A 27642-nucleotide genomic window follows, 5' to 3' on the forward strand; every position below is an offset into this window, starting at 1 on the left:
CCAATGCATTACCCTCAAAGAAATGAGCACACAGAGCTACCCACATCTCCTGAGAAACTTGGAGCAGCAGGAATTTGAAGCCATGGTTTTCACCTTTCAGAGTAGCTGGAGACTGCTTCAGTGCACAAAATCAGATTTACAAAACCTCCACAAGAGGAAAGCAACACCTCTGAGGCTTGTACACAGTGGAAGTTTATGATCTGTCAATAGTCTGCAGCAGCTCTCTGAACTATCAATTGATTCTCATGCTTTTTCCTCCCTTCTCCACATGTAAAGCACACCAATGCCACAGAGCAGTGAAGTGCACACCAAACTCAGTGTTCCCCACTGGGAAAGCAAACGTGCTTTTCAAAACTGAGTGAGATGAGTTCACAGACAACAGGGCAGAGAGAGGGCACCAAAGGACTGGGCAGGACTTGACCCTCCCTGGTGCCTGCCAGGTCTGGGTGCTGCTGGAGGGGCCAGGAGCAGCATGTGGGACGTGTTCAAACTTGCAGGCTCCTCCTCAGCATCATCTTCATCACGCTCCTGGGCTAGAAGGGCTGATCTGAAGCCAGATCTTCTCAAATGGGGACAAAACCTTGTTTAGGAACACTTTCACAGTGGCACACAGCAGCCTGGAGGCAGCTCCCTGCCCAGGTTGGTCAGTTTGTCCTGGCACCCAGCTCCTGCACAGGATGCACACAACAATCCACTGCCCACTTCCCACTTTTACCACACTTCAAGTGGTTTACTTTCAGCTGTCTCAAGCTCTTCAAACTTCAAAAAGGATTAAAAAAAAAAAAATTATCTCATTTGAACAGAGGAAAAAAAAAAAAAAGATGCTTTATAAGGAAATAGGCAAAAGCATTGTCAGAATGCTCAAAACTGCTTATGTTCCCACAGTACTTGCAGCCACACACAGAACTTCTTGAACTACCAGATCACTGCATGGCCAAGAAGGGAGCCACTGAGTGCATGAGAAGGAAGTGACTCAGACTGAAATTCATAAAGGACAGCATGAATGGGACAGGATTTCCGCTTACAGCTCTTTTTACATGGCAAGGCTCCTTTACTAAAAAAAAAAAACCAAAAAACCACAAAAAAACCAACCCTGCTCCCTCCTGTCCCATTCAGTTTTTAAACGGCTCTGTGGAAAAGCTCCAGTATGGATTTTAAATCAGAATCCCAGTATCATATCTCCAAGCCTTCTACCTGTACAAAATAGCATCCATCATCCTACCAGAAACAGAAGAATTGCTTAATTTTCAGTCAATTATAAGCAATCAGTTTCCTTTCTTTTTTGCCTTAAAACAGCCTATTTCCAACATAACTAGAAATCTTTACTTACAAGTGTACTACCCAATACAGCATGATGCAGTCAATGGAAAAGGTCAGAATTGCACTTATATCCCCAATCTGAAACCATACATTTCCTAGTAAAAAGAGAATGCTGCTGTTACAGAACCACCCTGCGATAAGGGTGCATTATAGAAACAAAAACTTATTTTTAATGTACCATCATCTTGTACAGACTGAGGTGCATAGGCTGGATCCACAACTGGAGAGGTGACTGAACAATAATTTAACAATAATCCAGAGTAATTCAGTACTTAATTTCAGTACTGATTGCATTCAGAATTGATGATCTATAACCCCGTTTCTTCAACCAGTGGTGAAGCAGATTTTTGGGGAACCCTTCCTTCTTTTAATATTGAAAGGAAGCTGGAAGTTATTGATATATGGCAGAATTTTCCATGGGAGAATAAATTTGGATGGAAAAAAGGTTTTTTAAAATTTTTAAATTAAATACGACACATACTGTGATTTTTCAGGGAAAAGGGTTGAGATGCCCTTGCATTGTATGCTGGACATTTTCTTCAATACAATTGACATGATCCCAATGGTTTGGGATGGACCTTAAAGATGCTCTTGTTCCAACCCCTGCCATGGACAGGGTCACCTTCCACCATCCCAGGCTGCTCCCAGCCCCATCCAACCTGGCTTTGGGCATTCCCAGGGATGGGACAGCCACAGCTTCTCTGGGCACCCTATTCCAGGGCCTCCCCACCCTCACAGGGAAGAACTCCTTCCCAATATCCCATCTAACCCTTCCCTCTTTCAGTTTAAAGCCATTTGCCGTGTCTCGTCACTCCATTCCCTTGTCAAAAGCCCCTCTCCAGCTCTCTTGTAACCTCTTTAGGGGGTCTAAGGTCTCTCCCTTCCCCAGGCTCAACCCTCTCATTCTGTGTTGATAAGGCAAGTGTTCCATCCCCTTTATTGCTCCTGCCCCAGCAGAGTGGGTGTGCTAAGGAAGGAGGAACACACCCCTCAGAGAAATCGCTACCAAAAAGCAAGGAGCAGGACAAGCATCACTTTCAGCACAGGGGCAGCAGATCCAAGAACAGAAACTCCCATTTCCCTGTCACAAATCCCCTGTGGGGATCATCTCTCCCTGCTGATTAAAGCAGACACTCCAATTGCCTCTCTGAGCATCAGCCCAGGAGCAGCTGGGACTGCAGGGAGAGGTGCCCCTGGCGAGCTCCCACCCACACTTCCAGCACTCAGGCAGCTCCTAAATTTTGTTTTAGGCAGCCCAATCCCTAAGGACAGCAATCATTGTCAGGCTGTAGCACTGTGTACTGACACAGGCTGTTCTCTGCAGCAACCAGAGCTGAGCCTGTGCAAGCGCCTGCTCCAGCTGTGTCTGGGGCTCCTAAAGCCCCCTCCCTTGCCAGCAGCTGGATCCCAGCACTGCTCCATCATCCAAACACCCCAAAGAAGCCAGCTCCACTGCAGGAGCACACACACCCCACAGCCAGATAGGAAATGACAGGCCATCAAGCACATCACAATCCCAACTCAAAAATCCACGCAAACAAAGCCCTGAGCTCCAGCTCTCCTTCACCTTATTCCAAGTTTTACTGAAAATTCATACATTTCTACTCCCCTCCTATGGAGTTTTTTGGTTAAGTGGTTTTCTAAATAAAGATTTATCCACAAGTTTTATACATATATATACACATTTTTATATATTTATGTATCTAAAAATAGGTTTTCCAGGCTATTCTGCAATGTTGGAAGCAGCCACACAGCACCATCAAGTTTTTAACTATTAGCAGGCTGAACAGATACACATCCACAAAACCTGCAAGTTTAAACCCCTTTGCTACTTGTTGCTTCTGACACATTCATTTTTTCTGGCTGTTCAATTAGTTCAACTGTGCCCAGACTGCTCTTAACTCTCACCCTAATTACCTGTGTGGCCAGGTTAGTCAGGTATTCATCAATAAATCCCCAAATAATTAAAGAAGAAACAGAGAAGGAAAATATAAAGCGACAGATATTATTAGAACCTTGTAAATACCAAGTGGGAACTTATTTTATTTTAGGGAGCTGCTTCATGAGAGCCTTTAAGAAACCTCTCTGACCTTTCTGCAGAAATCTGAATGTAAGTTTACATGTATGACTATAATAATACACTGATGTCAAAAACCTCACATTTGAGCCCAGTGTATCTTTTTTTTTTTTTTCCTTTTAATATGAAAACAATTCTCCCACTCCTGCTCTGGCCATGGACTTGCTGCAGAGCAGCTGATGCAACTCCAGGGCTGCCACTTCTGGGTGCAGATGCAGAACCTAATTTTAAAGGGCAGGAGGGTGGGACAAGGGATGCTTATGTGCACAGCCTGCTGTTAGGGGCTTTTCCAGAGCTGGGGAGGTACTCCATCCCTTGCTGTCCCCAGTCTGAAGGCACTTTCTGGCTGACAGGACTGGATGTGCTGTAGCCTTGACTCTACTGATTTTCTTGGCATTCTAAAGGCCTCATGCTCTTCAGCTGCAGCACAGCAGACCAGTCCAAAGCAACGAATTAGACAAACACAAGGGTTGCAGGAAACCCTTAGATAAGATGCTTTTAAATGATTTCTAGATTATTTCAGAAGTGATCAGCCAGGCTGACTCAGTACCCACTGAACCAATATTGTAAGACTATACTTTTTTCCAGGTCTTTTCCATCCAAGCTTCAAACACCTCATGTATTCCACCTCAAATAAACACCTAAACATAAATAAAAATACTAAAGTTTGCATAAGCTGATTGGCAAGAAATAACTAGAAAGTCTAATGCAATGATTCATTTTCTTGGATTACAGCATTCCCAAATACAGCTCTCCTTGCTAATTCTAAAGACTCTGAAGCTCGTTTGCAAATCCTCATTCCTTACCATGCCAGCAGCATTTTTCCCCTTCTTTGGCTATTGATACAGTTAATTTTCGTAACTATTTCTTTTCGTAACTATTTCTTTCACATGTAAAATAAGAGGCATATAAATATACACTAGAGATAGATAATGGAAAACCTGTGTTTTATGCATCATTTAACTCAAGATATTTCACAGTGTGCTACATTATGAATATCCTGGACATGCTGCTTTGGTTACTACATCAAAGTTTGTTCAGGCAGCTGATGCAGCAGTCAGCAAAGAGACAAGCAGAGAGGAGAGAGGCAGGTAGGTATAAGAGATTATAACAAGTTACCAAACTAAATTTAGGTAGAACTGTGTGGAGAATGGCTTGTGATAAATGAGATTTGATTACACTAGAGCACTGAGTTGTTCATCTAAAGTTTTAAATTTTTAAATGGCAAGTCTCTGAAAATGCTGAAGAAAATTATTTCAAAAATAGCCAGATTTATGTGACCACTATTTACAATGGCTAACATTAAGAAATTTCTTCTCAGTTCTGTTTTCAACTAATCTTACTTTCACTGAATTTTCACATTAAAAAAACCCTTGGTTTTTCAGTCATCACCTCTAAACTTTCTAATAACTTTACTAGGTTAACCTAGGATATGCAAAAGAGTGGTTCCTAGTAGTCAGATTTTGGTTATAGCTTAATTGTCCATGAAGATTTTTGTGAAGTGCCAAGATGCCTCTCCGAAAAGCAAAATTTAACCGAGACCTCACCCTTAAAACACATTTCTGGCTCCAGCAGATAAGAAGAGAACGATGCTGCATCTACCAAGGGAGCAGTCACAAAAGATGGGGAGGCACTGGGCTCACCTTACAAAACAAACACAGCCCAGCAAGCCCAGCGCTGGGATTTAAGTTCACACCGTATTAACGCGTGGGTGGGAGTGTTTCTTGGCACGGCCACTGGATCCACACAGAGGAGGTCACAAGCCGGAAAGGTGCAATAAAAAAGGAGTTAAAAATAAATAAATAAAGCCCTCTTTTTTACCATGTGGGTCTTGCTCATTTGACTTTGGGCTGCTCCTTGCTCTGCGCTCCGGTTTCTTCAGGGCCGGGGCTCCCCCGCCGCCGCTGCTGGCCCCGTTGTGGCTCTTGGCATAGCCATTGTACACCGTGGTGCAGCTGCCTATATGGCTCTTGTAGATGGAGGAGGGAGGGCTGTTCAGGCGGTTCTGGCGGTCAATCTGCCTGTCTTTGAGTTTTTTGTGCTGTGGTTTGCTGTACTGGTCTTCCCTGGTGATGTAGCTGGACATCCCATATAGTGGTATGATTTCTGAAATGGGACAGTTCACCCACGTTAACTCAGAACAACAAAACAACTGAGGGTTTTTTTTCCCCCAGAAAACCAAATTTCTGGTTATCTCCAAATGAAATTACTCCAGATGTTCCTGGAGGTTTTTAAAGAAAACCCTTTTTTTCAATGGTTTTGTATTAACTGTGCGCCTTTGATGACAGAATTTTACTCTGGATGAGTTTGCAAAATACTGCTATTAGGGTGATGTTTTTCCCTTCCTTTTCAGTTTTTGTGTTTCAAGGACAGATTACAAGCAAAAATCCAATCTGCCTGTCCTTGAGTTTTTTGTGCTGTACTGGTCTTCCCTGGTGATGTAGCTGGACATCCCATATAGTGGTATGATTTCTGAAACGCAACGGTTCACCCATGTTAACTCAGAACAACAAAACAACTGAGGGGCTTTTCTCCTAGAAAAACAAATTTATGGCTATCTCCAAATGAAATTACTCCAGCTGTTCCTGGAGGTTTTTTAAAAAAAACCCTTTTTTTCAATGGTTTTGTATTAACTGTGCTCCTTTGATGACAGAATTTTACTCTGCATGAGTGTGTAAAATACCGCTATTAGGGTGATGTTTTTCCCTTCCTTTTCAGTCTTTGTGTTTCAGGGACAGATTACAAGCAAAAATCTAGACAGGACTGATCTTTTGGAAAAAGTCTTCATAAGCTTAGAGCAATTTAGCATTTTCTTCCTCAGGGCCTGACTGGACAGAACAAGCTGAGATGTGCTGGTTCCAAGCTGCCAACCCTGGATTACATGCAATTTAACTTCCCAGTATAAACAGACTTAACAATCATGTCAGTTGTGCTGCCTAAGGAGAGAAGTGCAACATGAAGCAGAAGCTTTGGGAATTAAAACTATCTCAAAAGAAGTTTGAGAATTATCATAAATATCATGTACATTCTTTGGATACACTTCGTTAAATACAAGCCCCACTTCACTTCCCCCTCCATGGATGACTCTTTCTTAACCTAAGGCAGGTCAGCTTGCAGGGATCACAGTATTTCCTGATTTTTTCTACAATTCAATCCTCCTTTTTGTGCTTCACTTTGAGTGCGAACCTTGAAAATATCATGCCCAAAACAGTTTTGTCTTTAAAAACGGATACTCAGAGCTAAAGCCCCCCACTCAGGATATTAAAGGAGGCTCCATCCATGTAACAAAGCCACTCTCTAAGTTCTCCACCTCATTCCTACTCTTGGTTCCCCCAGTCCTTACACCTTGCTGAACACAGGTGTGAAAGGCCGTTCCCAGTGCCTTCCTCCCAGCTCACCTTGCTCTCCATATATTGTTGGGGGAAGATGATGCTGCGGGAAAAACTGCGGTGGCATGTCCCCAGGTCCAGTGACAGGAGGGTAGAAGGCTGTGTGGGAGTTGTGGATGAAGTGGGGATGGTGTGCCAGGTAGGGGGGCAGGTGATGGGTTGGCGAGATGGCCGAGGGGTAGCTGGGAGGGAAACACTCCGGGGACTGCGGCGTCACCACCACCCTGCGGACGCCCGTGCTGTCTTCTATCACCTGCAGAGAAAGGAGCACGTTAGGCAGCATATGAACCAGGCACACCTCTGAAACAGCACTGTTTACAGCTTGCCCTCCCACTGCAAAACAGTTGGGCATGGGGTTTAGCTTCACCAATAAACACAATTCTAAAATTAATATCAGCAGAAATAACCGTGGCGGTGATGTGGCTTTTCCTGGAGACTCAGATATCCACACTAATCACTGGGAGCTGAACTGCTGCTACTGATAACTATGTGGGTTAAGGGACAGAATAAATAACCTGCATTTAGGGAGGAAAACAATTGAAAAAGGAACACAAAGCACCAAAATAAGCATCCTCTTTGGGACTGACCTTACATTCTGCCCATAACATTTCTTCCACGGATTTTGACAGAGCCCTGAGAATGGAGTTAGTAACACTTTGGAAAGCAGCTGGCACTGCTGCCGTGGAGAGGCTGTGTGTGTGCACAGAGACATGTACTCTGCAGGAACCTGCTGTGCTGGCCTACATTTGCAAAGGAGCTGCTCTGTTCATAACAGGTAGCTGCTCAGGACAAATCACAGGGCAGGGGGTTTGTTTCTGTTACAGAGCTGGTCTATACATCCACACAAATCAGCTCTGGGATATGCATAACTTGGCCACCTCAGGCAAAGCATGTAAAAACAGATGTAGGAAGGTGGAAATGTGCTTAGGTTGAAAAATGTTTTTCAGGTTATAATTTTTCCAGAGTTGTATTTCTGGAGAACAGTCAACCAGCCAAATTTCAATCCAGACTTAGGAACCAAGCTTTTCTTGAAGCTCATCCAAAAAAGTTCTGCCATTTCTTAAATTTAAAAATACAACCACGTAAGAACCATTTGACTGTGGATGCTGGCATGCACGAGGTGGAAAAGCATGAAGGAAGCATCACTTAATTTCATACAACAAACAGGTTGTTGAGGACCTCATTTTCTCTAAACTGACTGATGGCACACAGATGGAGCAGTACCTGTGATGAATATGGTGTATGAGGTACGTGAACGTGCACCAGAGGCACCTGCTGCAAGATGCTGCCACTCTCAGCTGATTCCCATATTTGTACAGCACCAGCAGAAGAGACTCTGCTGTGGATTGCCCACACTCCAGAGGCTCCCATCACATCCCAGTGTCTTTACTCTAAACCACAAAGACAAATCTGTGCCCTGGAGCAGAGGAATGGCACAGGCAGGTTGCTGTTTGTGCCACACAGCACCAGCCCTGCCCTTGGGCAATGAGCACAGCCCTGAGCAGAAAAACTGCTCCAGCAAACAGCAGCTCCTGCCTCAGGCACCAGCTGAGCAAGGAATCACAGGGGAAAATCCACCCAGGAGTGGCTGACCCAATTCCTGCCCCAGGCCATGTGTGCCCTCAGGTTCTGTGCATCTATGCCTGTTAGCTGTGGGATGTGACCATGCACACACAATTTCTGTGGCTTGGCTGGCCTCTACACAAGACAATTTTCTATAGAAAGTTAATTCAGTCACTTGTAACATTTCACAGTAAAAATGCGTTGCTTGCTGAGTAACCAAAATAGTGATTGTTTGGCTTAACATACTTGATTCTACCCTCAGAATTTACGACTTCCACAAGCAATTTGTCAGCTGCCAGCTTTAAATTTCAAAGACTTTACAGAGTCCTCAGAAGACAGCTGAATCTCAGAGATTTAGACTATCACATCCTTTCAACTGCTCCATTTTCAGGCTTTCTATCTCTGCTACTGGTTCTGCTCCACAGCATCTCTTATCCTGCTGCCAGGTCTCCAACCTGCACTCAGAAACCTGAAAAAGAGAGAAATCCTTTCCCGTTTAGCACATATTTGAAAAACAGAACTACTTATCAAGGACTGTGCACAGAAATGCTGGATTTAACTCCAGACTCAGATTATGCTGTAACTTAATTGAGAGAGCAAGTTCCTACATCTGATGTGAGAGGTTTTCATCATGGCTTTAACTAGTCCAAGCCTCAAAGCCAACTCCAAGCTCTTATCTCTGCATCTAGACCAGCTACATGTGCCTTTTGTGCTCTGGTGAAAGATGAATATATTAAGGAACAGATTTAGACAGAAAGCTTGTACACTGAGCAGCACATAATGTAAACCATATTTTAAATTATTAGGATTCAGCTTCCTGAACTATCATCTATAAAGCAGGGAGGAAAGCTCAGAGTCCTGTCAAAGACCTTTTTGATGAAATTACCTTGCTAGATGAAGCTATAAAATATCAACAGGACTGAGAGAAGCCAGAGATGAGGGGATAGAATGGAAAATTTCAGCTGGGAGGAACCTACAACCACCAACTATTCCAACTCAAAGGATCAGCCAGCCTTCCAAATTACTTCAGTTGAAAAGCCAAAACACTAATATCTTTTATTTGTTTCCTCCCAGGCCATGAACGCTGACAGCATTCTTGTTATTCCACGTGCATACATTACAAATGAACACAAAAACACATGGGACCTTGCAAAACCCTGCTTTATTTCCCAATCCTACAGGGCATTTTCTCTCTAAACTAGGAATTATTGATATACATGTACATTTCTGAAGCTGCACACACAATCTTTAAATACACTATTCTGTCCTTAACAAATCAAAGTTGGTAATCTGATTTATGTTTTATATGCATTAGGTAGCTATAAAGACTGGAGATATCCCTGGATCTGTAAAACCTGCAGTGAGTAGATTGTAGTAGTGCCATTCTGGGAGACAACATTCAGTTCATCAAAGATAGATAAAATCAGTTTTGATCCATTAATGAAAAAAAACATAACTTAGCAGAGAGGTTCAACTTTGCTATTTTAAGAAGAAATCTGCAATTCTTTGTATCTGCTTAAAACCATTTGTCACAAAGATCATAAATTCATCTGGAAACTGCTAAACTGACTCTATTTTAGTGCCAAGAATCAACAAAATCCTAATCCCTGTTGAAGTCTCTAGATGCAATGGGAATATTAAAAATAATTGCTATTACTAATCTTAGCACTTTATATTTAGAGAAAACAAATATCTCTGGTCATTTTGCACCTAGAGATAAACTTCCATTATTTTGTGGGGTTTTTTTCAGGCAGTTAGTAGGTAAATTGTTTTTTGCTGGTATTTTTTGTGCTTGCTGGTGTAAGTGGCATGCCACCTCAATAACAATACTATTATAGCATAGTTCTGTGTGGGTTTTTTCCCATATTTTAGGGAGCTTAATTGCTACATGAGGTAGGTGATGATCTTTCAGGGCAGTCTGGGTTAACATTACTCATACACAATAAAACTGCCTCCCCCATTGGTTGCCACATTTGGGGAATGCCATTTTAAATGCTACTTGTTTTCCAGTGCAGATATCACTGTAGTAACTAGAGATAATTCATGTATTCAAAGTACATCACACTGCTCTATGTTGTCTCATTTTTCTCCACTGAAATTTAATATATTACACTCTAAGGAAAAGGGCATGTTAATTGTGCACAAGTAAATTGTATCTGTATTTTGTGAGATCCAGTTAAAGAAACAACCACCCTCATTCTGTAACACACCTTTATGAGTTTATATGGTAATATGCAAGTAATTTCCACTTTCAAAAAAACCCAAACAGCCCTTATTTCAACTTAAATTTAATATGTTAGATTCAGCAAAGACATCTGGAGCATGGCCACTGGGTGGACCACAACCAATACTTCAGAAATTTCATAAACTAATTTGAAATTCATTCATAAATCAATCTGTACCCAAAACCAGTACAGAATGAGCTCATCCACGAGGCACTTGGATGTCAACATTTTATTTATTAATTTAATTTCTTAAAGATGCCAATCCGGGTTCACGCCAGTCGTGGCAAGTTTGCATCACTATCTTTAGAATCCATCAGTATTAAATCAAACACCAAATTAAATCTATACCTTCAACGTGGAAAATAGACAGATAAACATCTAGAATGCTGGCAAGCATGTTGGGGTAATTGAAATCTAGAATGATACAGTTCTTCAGGACCAGAGCCCATGAACTCAAAAGGATCATCACTTCATCATGGCTTGCTCCACGTGAGATCTGCACAACCTTCCTTCTGTTCAAAGCTTTAATGAGGATCACCCTGTTAAAGGATTGGCTGCAGTCTACAGAACACCCAGAGCAGCTCTGTGAGCAGCAAGCCACACAAAAACAAGGAGATTGTCACTAAAACCTGATGCTAGCCAAACATGCTTTTGGAGAAGAACACCTCTCCTAGGGGACAGGATCCACCCAGGACCAAAATTCTGATTTTCAAGGATGGGATAACTTTTCTACCATTTTAAATGTCATTTAAAGACATTCCTCTTTCCAGAAGTTATGCTTTAGTTCTGTCAAATGCCATGTGCTTGATGCAGGAATAGTGAACTGCAGGACCATGGCTCAAATGGAAAACTTCAGACCATAGAAACCCCAAGGCCAAAGGAGGCTCTTCAACAATGTGCACCTCATGGTTCCAACCAGTAAATTTGTCCTTTAGTCTTAAAATATCTGTGGCAGAGAGCTCATATTAACAAACCTGTAAATAAATTCAAAAGTGGAGTTTCATGCCAAATTTTTTGTCCAACTACAGACAAGTAACTTCTCAAATTCAAGAAGAATTGCTCCAGATTTATTTCAGAGAGAGCAGTCCTCAGCCAGTAGCACTAAACAAACACATTAATGATCCTGCTTTTGATGTTTTCATTTTTCTGGTTCTCCTGATTAGAGCACTTCAAATCTTCCTCCTGGTCTCCCAGATACATACTGAAAAGCAGGAACAACAACCCATGAGGTTGTCCCCAGATTTAACACCTTAGCCTCCAAATCCTTAATCTCATTTAAATTTGAAGCCAAAAAAGTTGACATCACACACATTTAATGCAGATTTCTCTGCCATGTCACCCTCCAGAACCAACTTTTACAGCAGAGATATTGTCCACCAGGAGCACAGCAAGGAACTTCTCCTCTGGTCTATATTTAACTAACCCTTAGCCCACAAAGAATTGCAGGGACATGAACCCTGATCTGATAGCTCACAGCCAGAGGTGCACAGAGGTTTGTCTACTGAAAAGATAATGCAAAATACTGGCTCCTTCAAGAGCTGGTCTTTTGAGAGCAAAACCATAGCAAAGATTTGAACTGGTGGTGTGTATTTGTTTTCTATTATTTTCCTGGATCATTTCCTGCCCTGGCTAAGCCTCATCATTGGGAACATCTCCTTAACATCAACAGACCCAGCTTCGAGTCACAATTATTAACGTGGTCCTTGAAGTCTAGAAAGAGAGTCTGTGTTTGTGCTGCTTCCAGTGGGGCTGACCTTGCAGGGCTCACATCCTCCTGCCAATTTTTCCAAAGAGGTGATGAAGCACCACATTAATCCAGGGTTGCAATCTTTCGATAACTCATGTAATATTCAGGGCTAACACAGCTCACACAGGCTTGGCATAACAAAATGGAAATAAGATTTCATGCCTTTTTTTAATAGGCACTGTTGCTTCTCTGCAGGGGCATTGCTGTCTGCCTGACTCTTAGATGTACACTTTGGGGACAAATCAAACCAAAAAATCAAATATATTTTGATTCATATCCCAGAGTGCATTAATTTGCTTTATGGCCTTTCCCTCGATGTGTTAAATTTAAGTTGTGTTCTAATTGTTTATCATAAAAGACTGGGTTTAACTCTGAAGCAATAGAAAAAAGCAAGAGCAAATAAGGCAGAGACATTTATTACAACAAAGAGCTAGTTTCATTACTGCAGACTTTCAACTCCTATTTAATATGAAGCAGTCTGAAAGGCAAGAGACTCACCACAGAACAGAACACACATTCCGCTGCAGAGAAGTGCAGAATACAGAGTTTCCCCCTATAACTTTACAACATATTTCCAGCTCCCTGGAAAAACTACTTCAGAAAAGGGTTTTTGGTTGGATTTTTTTCTGGTTAAGAAACTACTTAAAGGCTTCTTTAGTGGAATTATTATGGTGCCCCACAAAAAGCTTTACAGAAGAACTGGGCTCAGACAGAGATACAGCTGGAAGACTTTCACCCCTCTGGTTTGGAAAGCATTCCAATTATACCCAACCATTTATCTCAGCACAGAGGTGGAGAGGTATAAACATTTTAATATTAAAAAGGTGTTAAAAGTTATTTCAAAGGAAGAATAAATCTTTAGATAAACCTCTGCATGATATGGGCCAGTCTATTAAATTAGGTGAGCCCATGAGGAGCATTAAGCAGCAAATGCTGTCTCAAAACTCCAACCACTCCCCTTGGGAGGGCTGAGGAGCAGGAGGACCACCCTGACATCCTGCCATCTCTCCTAGGCTAACAAATTCCCTCTTACTTGAAGCATGTTTTCACTCTGTTCAGAAGTCAAAATACCACAGAGTGATTGCAGTATTTTGTGGGATTTAAGTATGACGCCATCCACAATTTTTCAGAATTACACAAGCTCACATGTTTCCTGGGGAGGGGAAGAGACTCCAGGACATCATCCATTTTCTGCTTAACAAGATGCCAAACTCTATCTACCAAAAGTTCTTATGCTATTCATCAAGGATATCTGAAATACTTTGTGTACTTTTAAGGAAGCTTTTGGTCCAGGTCTCAAGAAAATGGTGACATGATTTGATTTATTGTATTGATCACAGCTGTTATGCCTTATATCAATCTTTTTGTTTTGTTTTTTTGGGTTCTTTTCCTTACCTCAGAAAGAGTCCAAGCTTTGCAGAAGATGGAAGGAACAGACTGGTAATCTGGGTTTATTTACACAGAAGAGCAGTAGTTTTTGCTCACGATCTCCAAAACCCAACAGCTTTGCGAAACCTTTTCCATTTTTTCCATAAATAGATGGTTAAATCACATTTATTCTTGAAAACACATCAAAACCCCAGTTCTTGGTATGCTGCAGGATTTCTGCTGGGAAGATACTGAGGATGAACTGCATATTTTATAGCTACAGTAGCTTCTTCTCTCACTTCCATGGTCTCCTACCCTTTCTGACTGCCACACAAGGACTTCTCCCCCTCTCACAAACAATCCAAGCTGCATTTATAGGCTCAGTCTGTGTGCAGAGCTTTTGCAGGTGCCCAAACCCCAAATCTACTCCAAATACCAGGGTGTGAAGGTGCACATCCCTGGTCACTTGTGCAAATGTGGGTGACTATCAGTCTAGTGCACAAAGCATGAAGATGTCTATTACCATTTCCATTAAAACTTCTAAATTAAACTTTAGCCAAATAGACTTCTCTACGTGGACTAATGCTTTTGCATTTTAAAATTCTTATTATTTTGTTAATGAAAGTTTTAATTCTTAAAGAAGCATACCTGCGAGATATAACCAGGAGGCACATGAATAGGGGGAATGGATCCATTGGGTGACATCATGGGAACCTCTGCTGGTCCTAACAGAAAGAGAGTAATAAGATATCAGTTTTTTCAGTTAAAAAAACAGCATAATGGCCTAGAAAAGGTTAAAAATAGCTTTACTTTTGAAGCCTGCAATAACAAAATGAGCAGCTCCACTAATTTCTGGTATATGGAAAATGCCTTGTGCCATCATTTTGAGAGTAAGATCATTGTTCAATGACTTTACCATATATTCTGCTGAAATAATATTTTCATCATAAAACAGCTAGAACATAGACTTTATATTACCCACTGATCAACTTATACAGCATTAAGCAGTAACACAATATGTTCTTTAGCAGCCCACAATTCCTATATTGAACTCTGTTTAAGTTATTCTTGTCAAAGACATAGGAGCAGGGAACAAAGCAGAAACTGTGTAGCCTGGAATTAGGCAGCTCCCAAGGAAAGCGTCCAATTGTAGCAAAAAAAAAAAAAGAAAAGTCACATATGTGAAAAACTATCTATCTATTTAAGAATGCACAAAGACCAAATTCATTATCTCAGCTATTCAGACTAACCTTGGAATGTGGTTATACAAGCAAGAAGCTTATGGTTTCCACTCTGAAATCCAGCCCTGAACATGCAAGTTCCATTTTGAGGCACTGAGTACAAGTACAATAAAGCAAGTGCCATAACCACTGTGCTTCTGGAAATGGAGCCTCACAGCTAAAAGAAAGTGTCTAGATAAAATGGAAATAGTTCTCTCAACTGCTGACTGATTCACCCATTAACTCTGGGAACATCACATGGAGCAGTCAGTAAAACGAACCCCCAAACATCAGACAGATGTTTGCAATCAGAGTTTACTGCTTGGAAAAGAAAAAAAATAATTTCATTCCTTCCTTATTACATATTAAAATCTGACACTGAACTGTTAATTAGCCCATTTGCCCCCATGGTCAAACTCTTGAGAGGAGCTCAGCAGGACCCTGCTCCTTGTCACTGCAAACTGAATTTCAGCTTTGACTGACAACACAAAAGGAAACTCCATCACCCTCTCTGATGGAGAAGCCATCCAACATCTCCAAACCATATCACATTCTAGGGAAGGAAGCTGAACACTAAAACATATGAAGCACTTCAGGCACAGATGGGATGCAATGGCCTGTAGGAGTGACTGCTCCTAAATTTTAGAGTCATCTAATGAAACCTCCAACAACAAACTGAGTCACAGTCTGTTGTCTGGTATCAGCAAAACCAGTCCACATTAAATTAGCAGTCATTCCCTCTCCATCTGCATTTTTACACTCCTGCTGCTTCTGGTACAATCAGCAGAACTTCCCTCCTCCCAAAATCTAAGTTACCCACAGGAATCCATCTGAGTTATTTTTACCTCCTCTTATCTTGGTTTGTTTTCTCTATCCAGTTATTTGCAGTCTAACCCGCCCCTACAGCTTTTACCAATCACATCTAAGTTTGAAATATGGTAAACCATCATCAAGTGTATAAGGCAAATGGGAACTCTGCAGCTTTAACTTAAATATTTTGGATCTGGTTTTGCTGGACTTCATACTTTCCTACACTTAACCATGTGGGGAAATTTACCTACACTACAGGCCCAGTAAGGGGAAAAAAGTTATTACTTATTATTCAGCTCATATGGATTTCTCTCTTAGCCTATGACCCTCACAACAGTATTTGTCTCCACAGACAGCCAACAATTTTAGTGTCAATGGAAAAAATTCAGCCTGAGCAGTATATGATTATTGGGAAGGAGCTGCCATCTAAATGGCTTTATTTAAATCCATCAAAAATATGAAGTGACAATTGGTTCAGAACAAAAATATTGTTTGAACAAACGTGTTTTCCCAATCAAAAAAAATCTCATCAAACTTCTTTTGAGCTTTTTATTTCCCTCTGAATCCACTTTGCTCTGTACACACTGCCAAGTTTTGCTCCAGAGTAAGCTGGACAGTTCATAAAAGGTAAAGGCTGATATTGTGAACATGCAATGATGCTTTTTTCAGGATTTAATCCACACTGGATAATCTCAAGAGCTGTTCAGTTTTTCAGGACAGAACATGCTTGAAAATATGTAAAATGAATAGTTAACAGTTATGCAACACATTCCTTGTCAGTGATTTCTCAAACTCAAAAAACTGCAAAAAAAAAAACCAAACAACTGTTGATATAAATTTTAAATCCTGACTTCACCATTTAAATAGACAATAATTTAAATATTGCATGTAAATGTTGCACAGTAAAATGAAGCTTTATGCATAACCTGTTTCAGCCCCTCACCAAAACTTCTTATAGATGTATTGGCTAGCTGTTCTCAAAAATAGCTACTCTGACTTGGAAATAAACTTAAAATGGAACAGTTTTGGGGTTTCTACACAGAGAGCAGATATATACAACAAATAAGCAGCACGGCATGCCTCATATCTGTCCTTCCAAACCTTGTGCCAACTGCTCATATGGAGTAGTGATCTACTTGCAGGAAGAAATTAAACTCCCACACTGATACTGTTGACTGTAACACTTCCACTCCAATAAAAAAAAAGTAATATTGTGTTTTATCACCAAAACGTGCACCGTGCAAGATGAGTCTTAACCTTGCATATGACCCACAAACTGTTAAAGTCATTTGGATAACAGGTTTTTCAAAGACTGACAGCCTGGTGATTTGCAGCTAGGTTTTGTTTCCACTGCTTTGATTTCAGGGTTAGCCAAATGACTTTAGCACACATTATTGCATTCCTCTCATCAATGGTATCAAAACAACTTTGAGTGGTAGTAAAATAAAGACCCCCACCTCCACAGCTCAATGAGTCTCAACGATTATTAAAGATTCTTCTTGTTGTCCAACCACTCCCTAATTAACACTAAAACAAAACCATATCTTGTTTGGCTTGAGTTTTGTTTGGTGGGTTTGGGGGTTTTTTAAAATATTTTTTATTATTTCAAATAGTTTTGACCTGTTAAAAAGCAGAACTTTAGAGGAGGATGTTCCCCAGCTGCTTGTAATCACAGGTTGGATGTAAGTACTTTATACTCTTGAGAATCACAACTTTGCAAGTTTTAATTGAAGCTTGTGGCTCAATACAAAGTTTACTTTAAAAGAAAGTAAAGGAGAAAAAGTCCTTCCATTCTATCAGAGATGCTGCACACCGAAGTGAGCTGGCTGGAGTACTTTTCAAACCTGTTAACAAATGCAGATTGTCTGCTGAGTTCCTCATGAAACCCAGCCAGCAGTGCTTGGCCACCTCTGCTGACAAAGCCAGAGGCCAAATTCCACCCTGAGCTCCCCTCCCAGGAGTACAGCACATCTCCTCTGGCTCCTGCAGGGCTGCCCTGTCCAAAATGCAGGTGCAAGGAAATTATTCCCCCTCCTCTGAAAGAAGAGAAAAGCAGAAGCCACCGGGCTGGAGGCATCAATGTCCACCTCAGCAGGCAGGGCACAGACCCCACTTGTCCCCAGCTGGCAGAGCACAGCTTTCCTATTTCCAACACCTTAATACTTAACAGAATAAAACTTGGAATAAGTAAAAGAAGCAACTCAGTCTTATACAGTGGCAGAACTAATTAACACCTTGACACCCCAGCCTGAGCCTCTCCTCCTCTTCCCAAACACCTATTGTCTTGTGCTGCTCTGTCACCCCTCTTATGGCATTAAAGTTGATTATTTTAACCATTTCAAATAACCAGCAAGGTTTTGTGAATCTATTGCCTTTTAAAAGAACACCTGCACACCCAGTCTAACAAAAATAACAACAACCATTCTCTTCCTTCTTGTGCCATGTTTTATTGGGTGATTTTATTGCACATCAAAACAGGGCTCCCGTCCACCTCTGTCTCCCACTTGGCCTGGCAAGAGGATGTTCCTGTCAAGTAGAGACTGACAGTTCTTCTGGTCATTTTTATTCCCTCTGGAATAATGTCACAATGTACTTGAGAAACTTCTGTCCCAAGATTTTCAGGGCTAATTATAGCCTGGGTTGCAACCCATGACACTTTCAAAATTCTTGTACAAAACCAGTTTTGGAATAAGTAAGCTTTTTTCCTTGTTCCCTAGTGACCTTTAATGCATGCATTAAAGATCACTTTAATCAGTTTTCTTTCCTTAAATTATAGAAGCCAGAATCTGGCATTTCAGTTCCTCCAGCTTCTTTCCTCCAACACGTCTTTCCTATTTCTCTCCTTCCACATAACATTAAAGGGCAAAGAAATCATTTTACCACACCATTATCATCAGTGCTTAGAGAGCATTGCTCTTCTTTATTTTGTCCCCTGTAGAATATTTTTCACACCCAGCTCCAGCACATGGGCATATGATTTACATAGAGTTTCTAGTGACTGTTTCGCAATTACCAAACTCTACCAGGCTTTGTTATCAAGTTCCCATTCTGAGAGCAGTTGCTGGAAGTTTCCTGAAGTTCAGGAATTTCTCAGCCCTGTTTCCAGCAAACACATGGCAATTTACCATTTCACACCACAATACCTGCACTAGCAGATAAACAATATGAAATTTAGTGATTCTGCAATTTGAGTTTGAAAGTTAAGAATCCTGTACGTTTTAATAACAAGAACCTACTGAACTAGCTAAGTGAAAAATTAAATCCAGGGAGGTAAACGCCTTAAATTTTATAAAACTTAACAGTTGAAATTAACCCATGAAAAATGATTCTGCCTCTTCCTGATCCTCAACAAAACTGGTATCCCATCTTTCACATGTGGCCCTTCTCAGGAAGTAAATCTATGGAGCAAAAGGTGTGACAGAATGAAAAGGAGAGATAATTAAGGGCAAATTGGTCTGCTTTGCTAAAACAAATGACCCAGGGCTTGCTGACCTTGGCTGGGACCCAAGGGTTTGCATTTTCACATGGATGAGCAGCTGTTCCGGAACAATTTCCTCAATGAAACAAGCACAAACAGGCTCCCTGTCAGGCACACGTGTCTTCTCCCTCCACTTGGTTATTCTCAAAGCAGCTTACGGACTAAACAAGGTGATGACAAGGAAAAGAAAAAAAAAAACCAAACAAAACAACCCCGGATCCTTCCATTCATCTTCTTTCCTCTGCAGCAGAGCTGTGGTGAGCATTCTCCCCAGCCTTTTGGCCACAGCCTAGAACTTAGCACAAGCACACATGAGGATATCAGAGCATTTGGGGAAAACTTTTAAAGATGCAAAGAGCTTTTACATACCAGTATCAGCACAATTTTGAACTGGCTCTCTCCTAGACAAGAGCTAATTTGGCCACTAACTGAACTCTGCTCACATACAGTACAAGGCAGAGTCAACTCCCAGGTGTCTACTCAAGTTCCTAAGACACAGAGTCTTAAATCTGCTGCTGATCAAGATCTAAACACTTTGTCCTTAGATCAGTGTGAATTTGTAGATTCAAGCAGCTCAGCATTAGAGAGAAAAGGAGTAGCTTTAACAATATTAAGTGCTTGAAGGGTTGACAGCTTTAAAAAACTACCTTTGGAGAAGTCTGAAACGGCAGAAAAATGTCCCATTCATGCTGCATTCAACCTGCCAATACTAAAATAACGTTACCTGTGCTTTGATAAATGCTAAGAAACTTATCCAGCACTTGAGCATCCCCACGACACCAGCTCATGCCTAAGATAGGCAGCAGGCAGAGTTTTATCCTGCTTCTCCCTACAGATTTGTCAATAATTTTAAGATGACCTCACCTACACACCAAGATGTAAATAAAAGGATGCCTACCACATGCCCACTTACATTCTGGCACCTCAACTGCTTATTTTCTATTCAGATCACAGTTTTGTAGTGAAGTGATTCCTTCACCTTTGAAGAGTTCAGAAACATTACCAAAACCCTCAAGTTTAACAGAAATGGCTCCACGAATTTCAAATTATCTTAGATCCCACAACAAATGCAAATGGAACAGCTAAAAGGAAAAAGAAAAATCAGCCTGAGAAATCCTGCAGGTGCATGGCTTAACCACTGAGCACAGTCACCTCCATACATGCACACACAGGGTTTGACAGTGGAGATTGAAGCACTTTTGATGTAGGTAACACTTCTTGAACTCTTTGTGACTTCTATGACCACTTAATGCTTTTTTCTAAATCCCAGGACTACAAATACAACACTCTTTACTCACTCTCACAGTCTGTCAAGTTGATTTGCCATAAATATAATTAAAACTAAGATGCCAAACCAATGCATGTTATAAAAAACACATTGGTGTCTCAGGAGTTCCAGTGCACAATTGTTATTCAGCCCAAGCTGCAAACCCCAAACGCTGAAATGACACGTTCAGCCCTTGGACTCTGCAGCCACAGACCCGACAGCACCAGCCACGCTCCAGTCTGGGTTTGACTGATGCTTTCAACATCAAACGCTTTGCAGACAGACTCACTCAACCCAACATCCAATCAAACTGCTCAGAAACCCGTGCCAAATGCATCCAGCAGACAGCTCCTGGAGCATTTTCTGCCTTATTTACACAACAGCACCTTTGCTGTTTACAACAGAACCTCCTGGAAGCCACTGGCCAGGGTTTGCTGCTTGACCTGCTGCATGCTCGAGCACCTCCAACCTGGAGTTGAACAACAGCACCCCAAAGCTTTCATGTCAGAACCACAAGATTCCTCCTCAGCAGCGTGCTGGTTTGCAATGTGTGTCTCCCAGATGTTGTATTCTGGTTTGGGGCGTATTCTAGAAATAATGCAGTAACCTGTAAAAACAGGAAATTAACTAAAAGCTATCAGTTGCCCCAAACATGCCCTGTCCAAAGCTACCACAGTACTACAGCAGTCACACAGCAGCACCATTCCAGCCAAATTCTGAGAGGAACTCAGGTTAAATGCTCACTTCTGTCCACCACAGAACTATGAATTATTAACTTTTCAAGCATCAAACGTTTGTTTTTGAAGTGGTTTGAATTTGGAGATACTCATCCTGAGAGCATAAAGAGCTGTCCTGCTCCCCACCTGCCATCTGGCACCTTGGTTTTGGGGTTCACCACACTTCACTAATCTAACAAGCAGAGAAGAGTCCAGACAAGGCCAACAGGCTGTTTAGCAGCCTGGCACATCCTCTCCTGGTGCATCCACAGCTTCTCCTCCTGCATGGGGCTGGAAGGGAAGGAGAAAGCACCTGGGAAACAAGGAGCTGGTCCCAGAGCATATGGCAACCAGTGACAAAACATCAGTGACCACACTCTGCAGTGATGACATTTAAATTTAACACTATGAGAAACTCGGACAATTTAAAGCTCATTGAAGTCTTTCAAAAAGGTTAGACAAGTAAACTTGTTCAGCCACAGAGAATGGAGCTGGACAAGGGGGATTCTTCAGGTCTCCTGCTGTTCTTCAGGTGGGTTTTGTTTCTTTTTTAAACTAGACCCATATATCTATCACTCTAGAGTTTCAACTTACAGGCAACATTTTGGAGTGGAACATTTTTTGTTGTTGTTTTTCTTGAACAGAAACGGAGTATTTTCCTGTCCTAATGTGAACAAACAAGTCAGAGTCTTTTGCTAAAATAAACCCTTTCTGATGGTTGGCTCACCAGCCGCTACTGCAAAAACACTTGCAAAGAGTATGTTGCAATACTTCAAGCATTGAAAATAAGCATATTCCCATGGCAATTCACCAGATGGGCTACAGATTGTAAATCATAAATGTCTAGACTGAAACACAAGAGACAAACATCTGTCTAAAATCAGTTGACTTGAATGGCAAATACTGTTAAATAAATTAGGACTACTTTGGAAACAAAGAGAACAACCAACTACTTGAAAACATCTGAAATGAATCCATTAGCACACAAGCCACAACACAATAACCTGAAACTGGAGAGACATTCATTTCGTGAGGAATACTAGCCCAAGATGACATCCTGACATCTGAGGCAGGAGCACAAAAGCATTTCTGTGACCCAGCACCGCGTTACCCCACGAGGACTCACGAATCCATCCCCAGAACATCTGGCTGGAGCAGGGCTGTTATTCCCCTCGCTTCACAAGTGAAACTGTGGGACAAACTAACGAAATGCCTGATGCAGGGTCACACAGGAAGTTTGTGGGAACGCAACTGGACACAAACCCAGAATAGGATTTAGGTCATAAAGCAATACTTAAGCCTGACTAAAACTGCAGACTGCAGAAAAATTGTAGGGTATCACAGAAAAAATACTCTGTTTTGGAAAAAAAGTCTTCCTCATATCTACCAACTTCTTTTTCCTTTGCATAACCCTTTGTTTTATGACAGAAGTATGCCAGAATGTCCATGGAGGAACAGAGAGAACATCACTACCAAGAAATGTGAGAGAGAAGAGACTTTGCACAGAAAACTGCAAGCCTAGCCTCTACATGAGGCTGCAAGAGAGAAAAGGAGACCACAAAGCTGAATTCAGAAACGGGGAAAACCCATCAAGTAACTACTGCCAAGCCACACAAATGATGGGAGATCTCTGTCAGCATCAGGCTTCACTTCAGCATTAAAAAAATCTCATTTTTGAAGTTTTTACACTGCTAAAGCGATGAACAGCTAAAGGAGGATTAGGACCCTCCAGATCAGCTTCCCACCAGACCTATATAACCAGTGGAATAACTTTTAACCAGAACTCAGTTTCAAGGGAAACAGAAGTCCTGAAATGAGAATTATTTTACTTCTGCACCACTTTTCAACAGCATTTACATTTGCGTACAATTTGACACTATTTGCCTGAAAGACAAACAACAAACCATGAGAACATCACAAAAAATGTTATTTTTTCCTTTTCAACTTTGAGATAGCTCTTCAACACATTCTAGTGATATAAATGCTTTTTGGGGAGTGTGTGTGTGCATGTGTCAGCCTTCAGCCACATTTATAAAAGGGCATTCACTTGCAGAAAGTTTTGTTCTCCGCAACAGGTTTATACAAACACTGAACACTCAGCTCTGAGCACAACCTCCATCAAAGGCAGCAATAATTATACAAGACCACTTTCCTGCAACAGTAGAAGAAAATGCTCCGATTATTCACAATATAATTACTTCACTTCCATGGCAACACCAGAAGGACTGTACAATCAGCAACAGACCCAAACCTGGCCAACAATGAAGTTACACAGAACGTTCTCTTCCACCTGCCCCAAATAAGGCAGCAATTAGGTGATGGCTATTCTTCACCTGTCCACCCACAGGGAGAAACATCAGCCAGCAAGTGGAAACTGAACTAAACCAAACCTCCAGCCCTCCCTCCCCACCCAGCACTGCCAGCCATCACCATCACGGCTGACGAGTTCTGTTTGTGACATGTTTGGATCCTGAACTTCAGTGAATCATCTGAAAGACTCTGTTTGAATGTGCTCATCAAAAACACAGCAATTAATATCCACCTGTCACAAACAAGCACTCTCTGTCGTGTGAGGGTGGGGAGGGAATGAGAATCATCAACACTGGTGGCTCTCAGGTACGTGTTGGGTTATTTTGTGAGGCTGTCATCTCCCTGGAGTAAAAGCACATTTCATACATACATAACATATACATATCTTTCATTCATGCATATATATTCCCTACATATTAATATTCTGTGTCCCTCTGTTGGGAGTTTTATTACAGTACTGCACTTACACCAGAACTGAGGTAGAAAAAAAACACAAGCTAAAATGTAAAGTATGATATTCAGCACAGGGCTTGGAGATGCTGTTGGTGAGCCCAGGGCTTTCCCAGCTGAGGTCTGCTCACCAGAGGCAGAACCATCTCCTCCTTCCTTCACAGGGGTTTCACACTTTAATTCCCATTAAGAAATAAAAAATTAGATGCTGCATCTTAAATGGAGACGTCTCAACCAGAGCATTGTTCTCCTGGTTCAGAGAGTGCAGCAGCCAAATATTTCCCTGAAACAGGGAGCTGCCAGAGCACCAGCTCCACCTGAGCCTCCCTGACTGATGCTGCCTCTTCAGCATCCCCAGTGACTGAAGCTCCATGAAATCCCACCTGTGTCTCCCACTGCCTTTACAAACAAACACTCCTCCCACTGCCTTGAAACAAACTTGCACTTCTTTCCTTTAACACTTTTGCTTCTCCACTCGTAACAGAGGAGCCTGCTATAATTTCCATTCCAACAGCCTTTCCTGAAATCCCTCACTGCCCCATCTCCTTCAAGCCTGCCCTTCCCTAGCCCAAACAAAACCCATTTTCCAAGCTTTTCTCCCAGCTCATGTCACAGAGCCCCGATTCTCTTGGCTGCTGGTCCCCGAACATCCTGGCCCAAAGGAAGGTGCTCAAATCCCACCTGAGAGCCACCTGAAGCCCAGCAAGGCTCAGGGAGCTGGTTATGCTGACTCTGGCTCCTCCTCACAGCTCTGACCCCAGCAGACTCTTCCTCAGCTCTCCCAGAAAGGCACTAACTCACTTTTTCACATCCTGCTCCCATTTATAAACACTCAAGGTGAGGAGGAAGGCTGTGAGTCACCAGGTTATGCTTGAAGGGCCCTGTCATCCTCCCCTCGTTTTCACTTCATCTCTCACATTTCTAAGCTGAGCCTCTGCACGGAGCACGTTAGTTGAGTTGTGTTTAAAACGTGCCTCTGGGCTACTGACAGCATTGCATCCTTGAGAAAACAAGCCATAAATTCTTATTTTCCCATGTCCCCAGATAAAAAAAATCCTAGCACACAGCATGATGTAGTGGGAGAGTGAGACTCTGCCCTTTCTAAATAAATTAATTGTCAATGAGAACCAAATATCATGTCATTAACTAAATTATTCTAATTATTCAAATAACACTTCTAACCAGAACAGGTCTAAGACAGTTTTTCCACAGCACATTTGAAGCACTCTGAATTTTCAGGTGCAATAAAGGGAGTTTCTCGTTGGCCACAGCAACTGTGAAACTAATTTACTCCCCAAAACATCTATCGTGCAGCTTGATAGAGATTAAAAGCCCCCTGTCCTCCAGGGAGCGTGCATTTCAACTGGCCATCACTCTTCAGAGCTTATTAAAAAGTTTTCAAACACTGCTAGTGAAAGGTTTTTCTTTCAGCATTCCCAGGTCTTCGGCGGCTCCGTCCCCGCAGAGGAAGAAGAGCCGCGCCTTGTCGGGGGCTCCGGAGGCTCCATGGGCTCACTTCTGCTGGAATAATCCCATTTCTGGGGCCCTTCCCAGGCTGAGGGGGCTGGCAGAGGGATTACCCAACAGCAGAGGAGCCCTCCATGACAACTCCACCCGCAGGGCCTGGAATTTGCAGAGAGGAGAGGGGCTGGGGAGAAGGGATTCAGCCACTTCGCAGCTATTCAAGGAATGCCCTTGATTTCCTCTTAACAACCTCAGGTTGAGAAACTGTCCTCTGAATTATTTGAATTTCTGCTTCAGCTCTATTGTTGGGATCTGACATCTCAGAGTAAAGGAAGTGAAGAGTCCAATGGGAAGGGAGGGGAAGTGGCAGCTAAGAAAACATGGGTAGTGTCTTATTTTAAAAAAAAGCCGTAATTTTCAAAAGGTAGAATTCTAAAACGTACCTTTGGTCATTGTGGTTTGCACATGCAAACAAGTGTGTGCCCTGACAGAAATGGGGAGCAGAGCAGCCTTAATTTAATCTTAGAATCACAGCATGGTTTGGGATGGAAGGGACCTTTTAAAGCTCATCCAGTTCCACCCCCTGCCATGAGCAGGGACAGCTTCCATTAGACCAGGTTGCTCCAAGTCCCATCCAACCTGGCCTTGAACACTTCCAGGGTTGGGATAAACTCACAGATTGAAACACAAATCTCACCCACCTTGTTTCATTTTATTTATTTTTAAGCAATAAAACAAAAATACAGAAAATCCTTCCTAGCATTTCTGCACGTAAAGAACTATCCACCTTTGATGTAGGTAGAAACCATAAATTCTGTTCAAAACCTCACGACATTGAATGGTGTTTCTAAGTCCCCAAAACTTCACACAGGTATAATTGTGCAACTTGAGCACTGCACCCACAACCAAAGTGCTTCACTCTCAAAAGAGGGAAGATTCCACAGGTGTGCTCTTCCTTTTCCTTCTCCTCACTTCCACGCAAGCAGTGAACAGCATTTATTTGTTTCTAAACCATTTCAGTGACCAGGCAGCTCTGTAGTGATGATGAAGGGACAGGAATACCTGGAGTCAGAGTTGCTGCACATCCAACAGAATCTAACAGGCAGCAAAAGAACTCACTGGGTTATACGGGTTTGTGTGTTAGCCCTCTCAGCACACAATTAAAAAATATAAAATAACAAAAACAATTTGTCCTGGTGACTCAGAGTCTCCATGGCTCGAAGAAAGCCCTGTTTCTGTAACACTGCATCATGCTGGCTTCTGATCTATTCTCATGGGGCTCAGGCTCGTGACTCAACTGTTTTCCCCCGAATTTGCTCATGCAGTTGCCCATCAAGAAGTTACTGAAATCTGCATGCATCAGAAGGTCTGGCTAAGAAAAAAATTATCTAGAGAAATTAGTATCACTGGAAAATATTAAAAAGCCAATATAATTTATTTGGAAATGATATTGCATATCTTTTCTTTGGAATTTCAGAAATTAACATTGACCATCCTTTCTGGTTAAAGACTGCCTTGTTTACCACAAGCCTTTGTGATGTTAAGATTGCAATGATGTTCAGCAACTGAGTTGGAAAATATCAGAAAAAAGCATTTTGGAGAAACACACCACTGGCTGCTTTATCTGCTGGGAGTGCTTAACAGGTTCATTTCATTATGTTAAACTCAGGGCAGTTTTACTCAACTTCTGTCTGATTTCTAAGTCTGCTGCGCTTTTATTTCAGACCTAGAAATGGGGTGCTGGCCAAGGAAGATGATGCATTCAGAAAAAACTACTTCATGCTACAGAGATGTATTTCTCCAACAAGCTTCTTGTCTTTAATTGCAGCATCCCTGAAGACCTAATACGGTGATTTTTTCCAAATTAAGTTTTGACCATGAGCTTCTCATCTCCTTTTATTTCTGCTTCTTTTTATGCACACTCTATCACACTCTTGATGCTGCATTTTCTGTCCAGGCTACCCCAGCCTTAGAAGGCAAACGAGCCTTTGGTTTGTAGGCAACTACACTGTCCATCAGAGAACTTCATGTAAGATATTAAATATTTTCTGCTGAACTCCAGACATGCACTAGCAGAACAGCCTGGCACAGCACAATCAGTCACGTTTATTTGCCAAGAGAAAGCTGAACATCAAAAATTACCCCTGGCACAAAACAGCATTAAAGCACCTGTAAACCCCATCACACATCGTCTTCTAAGCTCTAATACTCCCTTTATAAGGGAGCACAGCAAAGAAG

At 41.8% G+C, this 27642-nt stretch overlaps 1 protein-coding gene across 1 annotated transcript in view; it reads right to left on the bottom strand.

The window, feature by feature from the left end:
- Nucleotides 1-27642, bottom strand: part of FNDC3B (fibronectin type III domain containing 3B) — a 186132-nt gene that overhangs the window by 80317 nt on the left and 78173 nt on the right. The window contains exons 4-6 of the mRNA XM_036389083.1: nt 14338-14414; nt 6796-7039; nt 5219-5503 (exon numbers count right to left, since the gene is read on the bottom strand). Coding sequence (XP_036244976.1) covers nt 5219-5503; nt 6796-7039; nt 14338-14414 — 606 coding nt within the window. The remainder of the gene's footprint in view (nt 1-5218; nt 5504-6795; nt 7040-14337; nt 14415-27642) is intronic.

This window comes from Molothrus ater, chromosome 10 (assembly GCF_012460135.2).
Source record: "Molothrus ater isolate BHLD 08-10-18 breed brown headed cowbird chromosome 10, BPBGC_Mater_1.1, whole genome shotgun sequence".
Lineage (NCBI taxonomy): Eukaryota > Metazoa > Chordata > Aves > Passeriformes > Icteridae > Molothrus > Molothrus ater.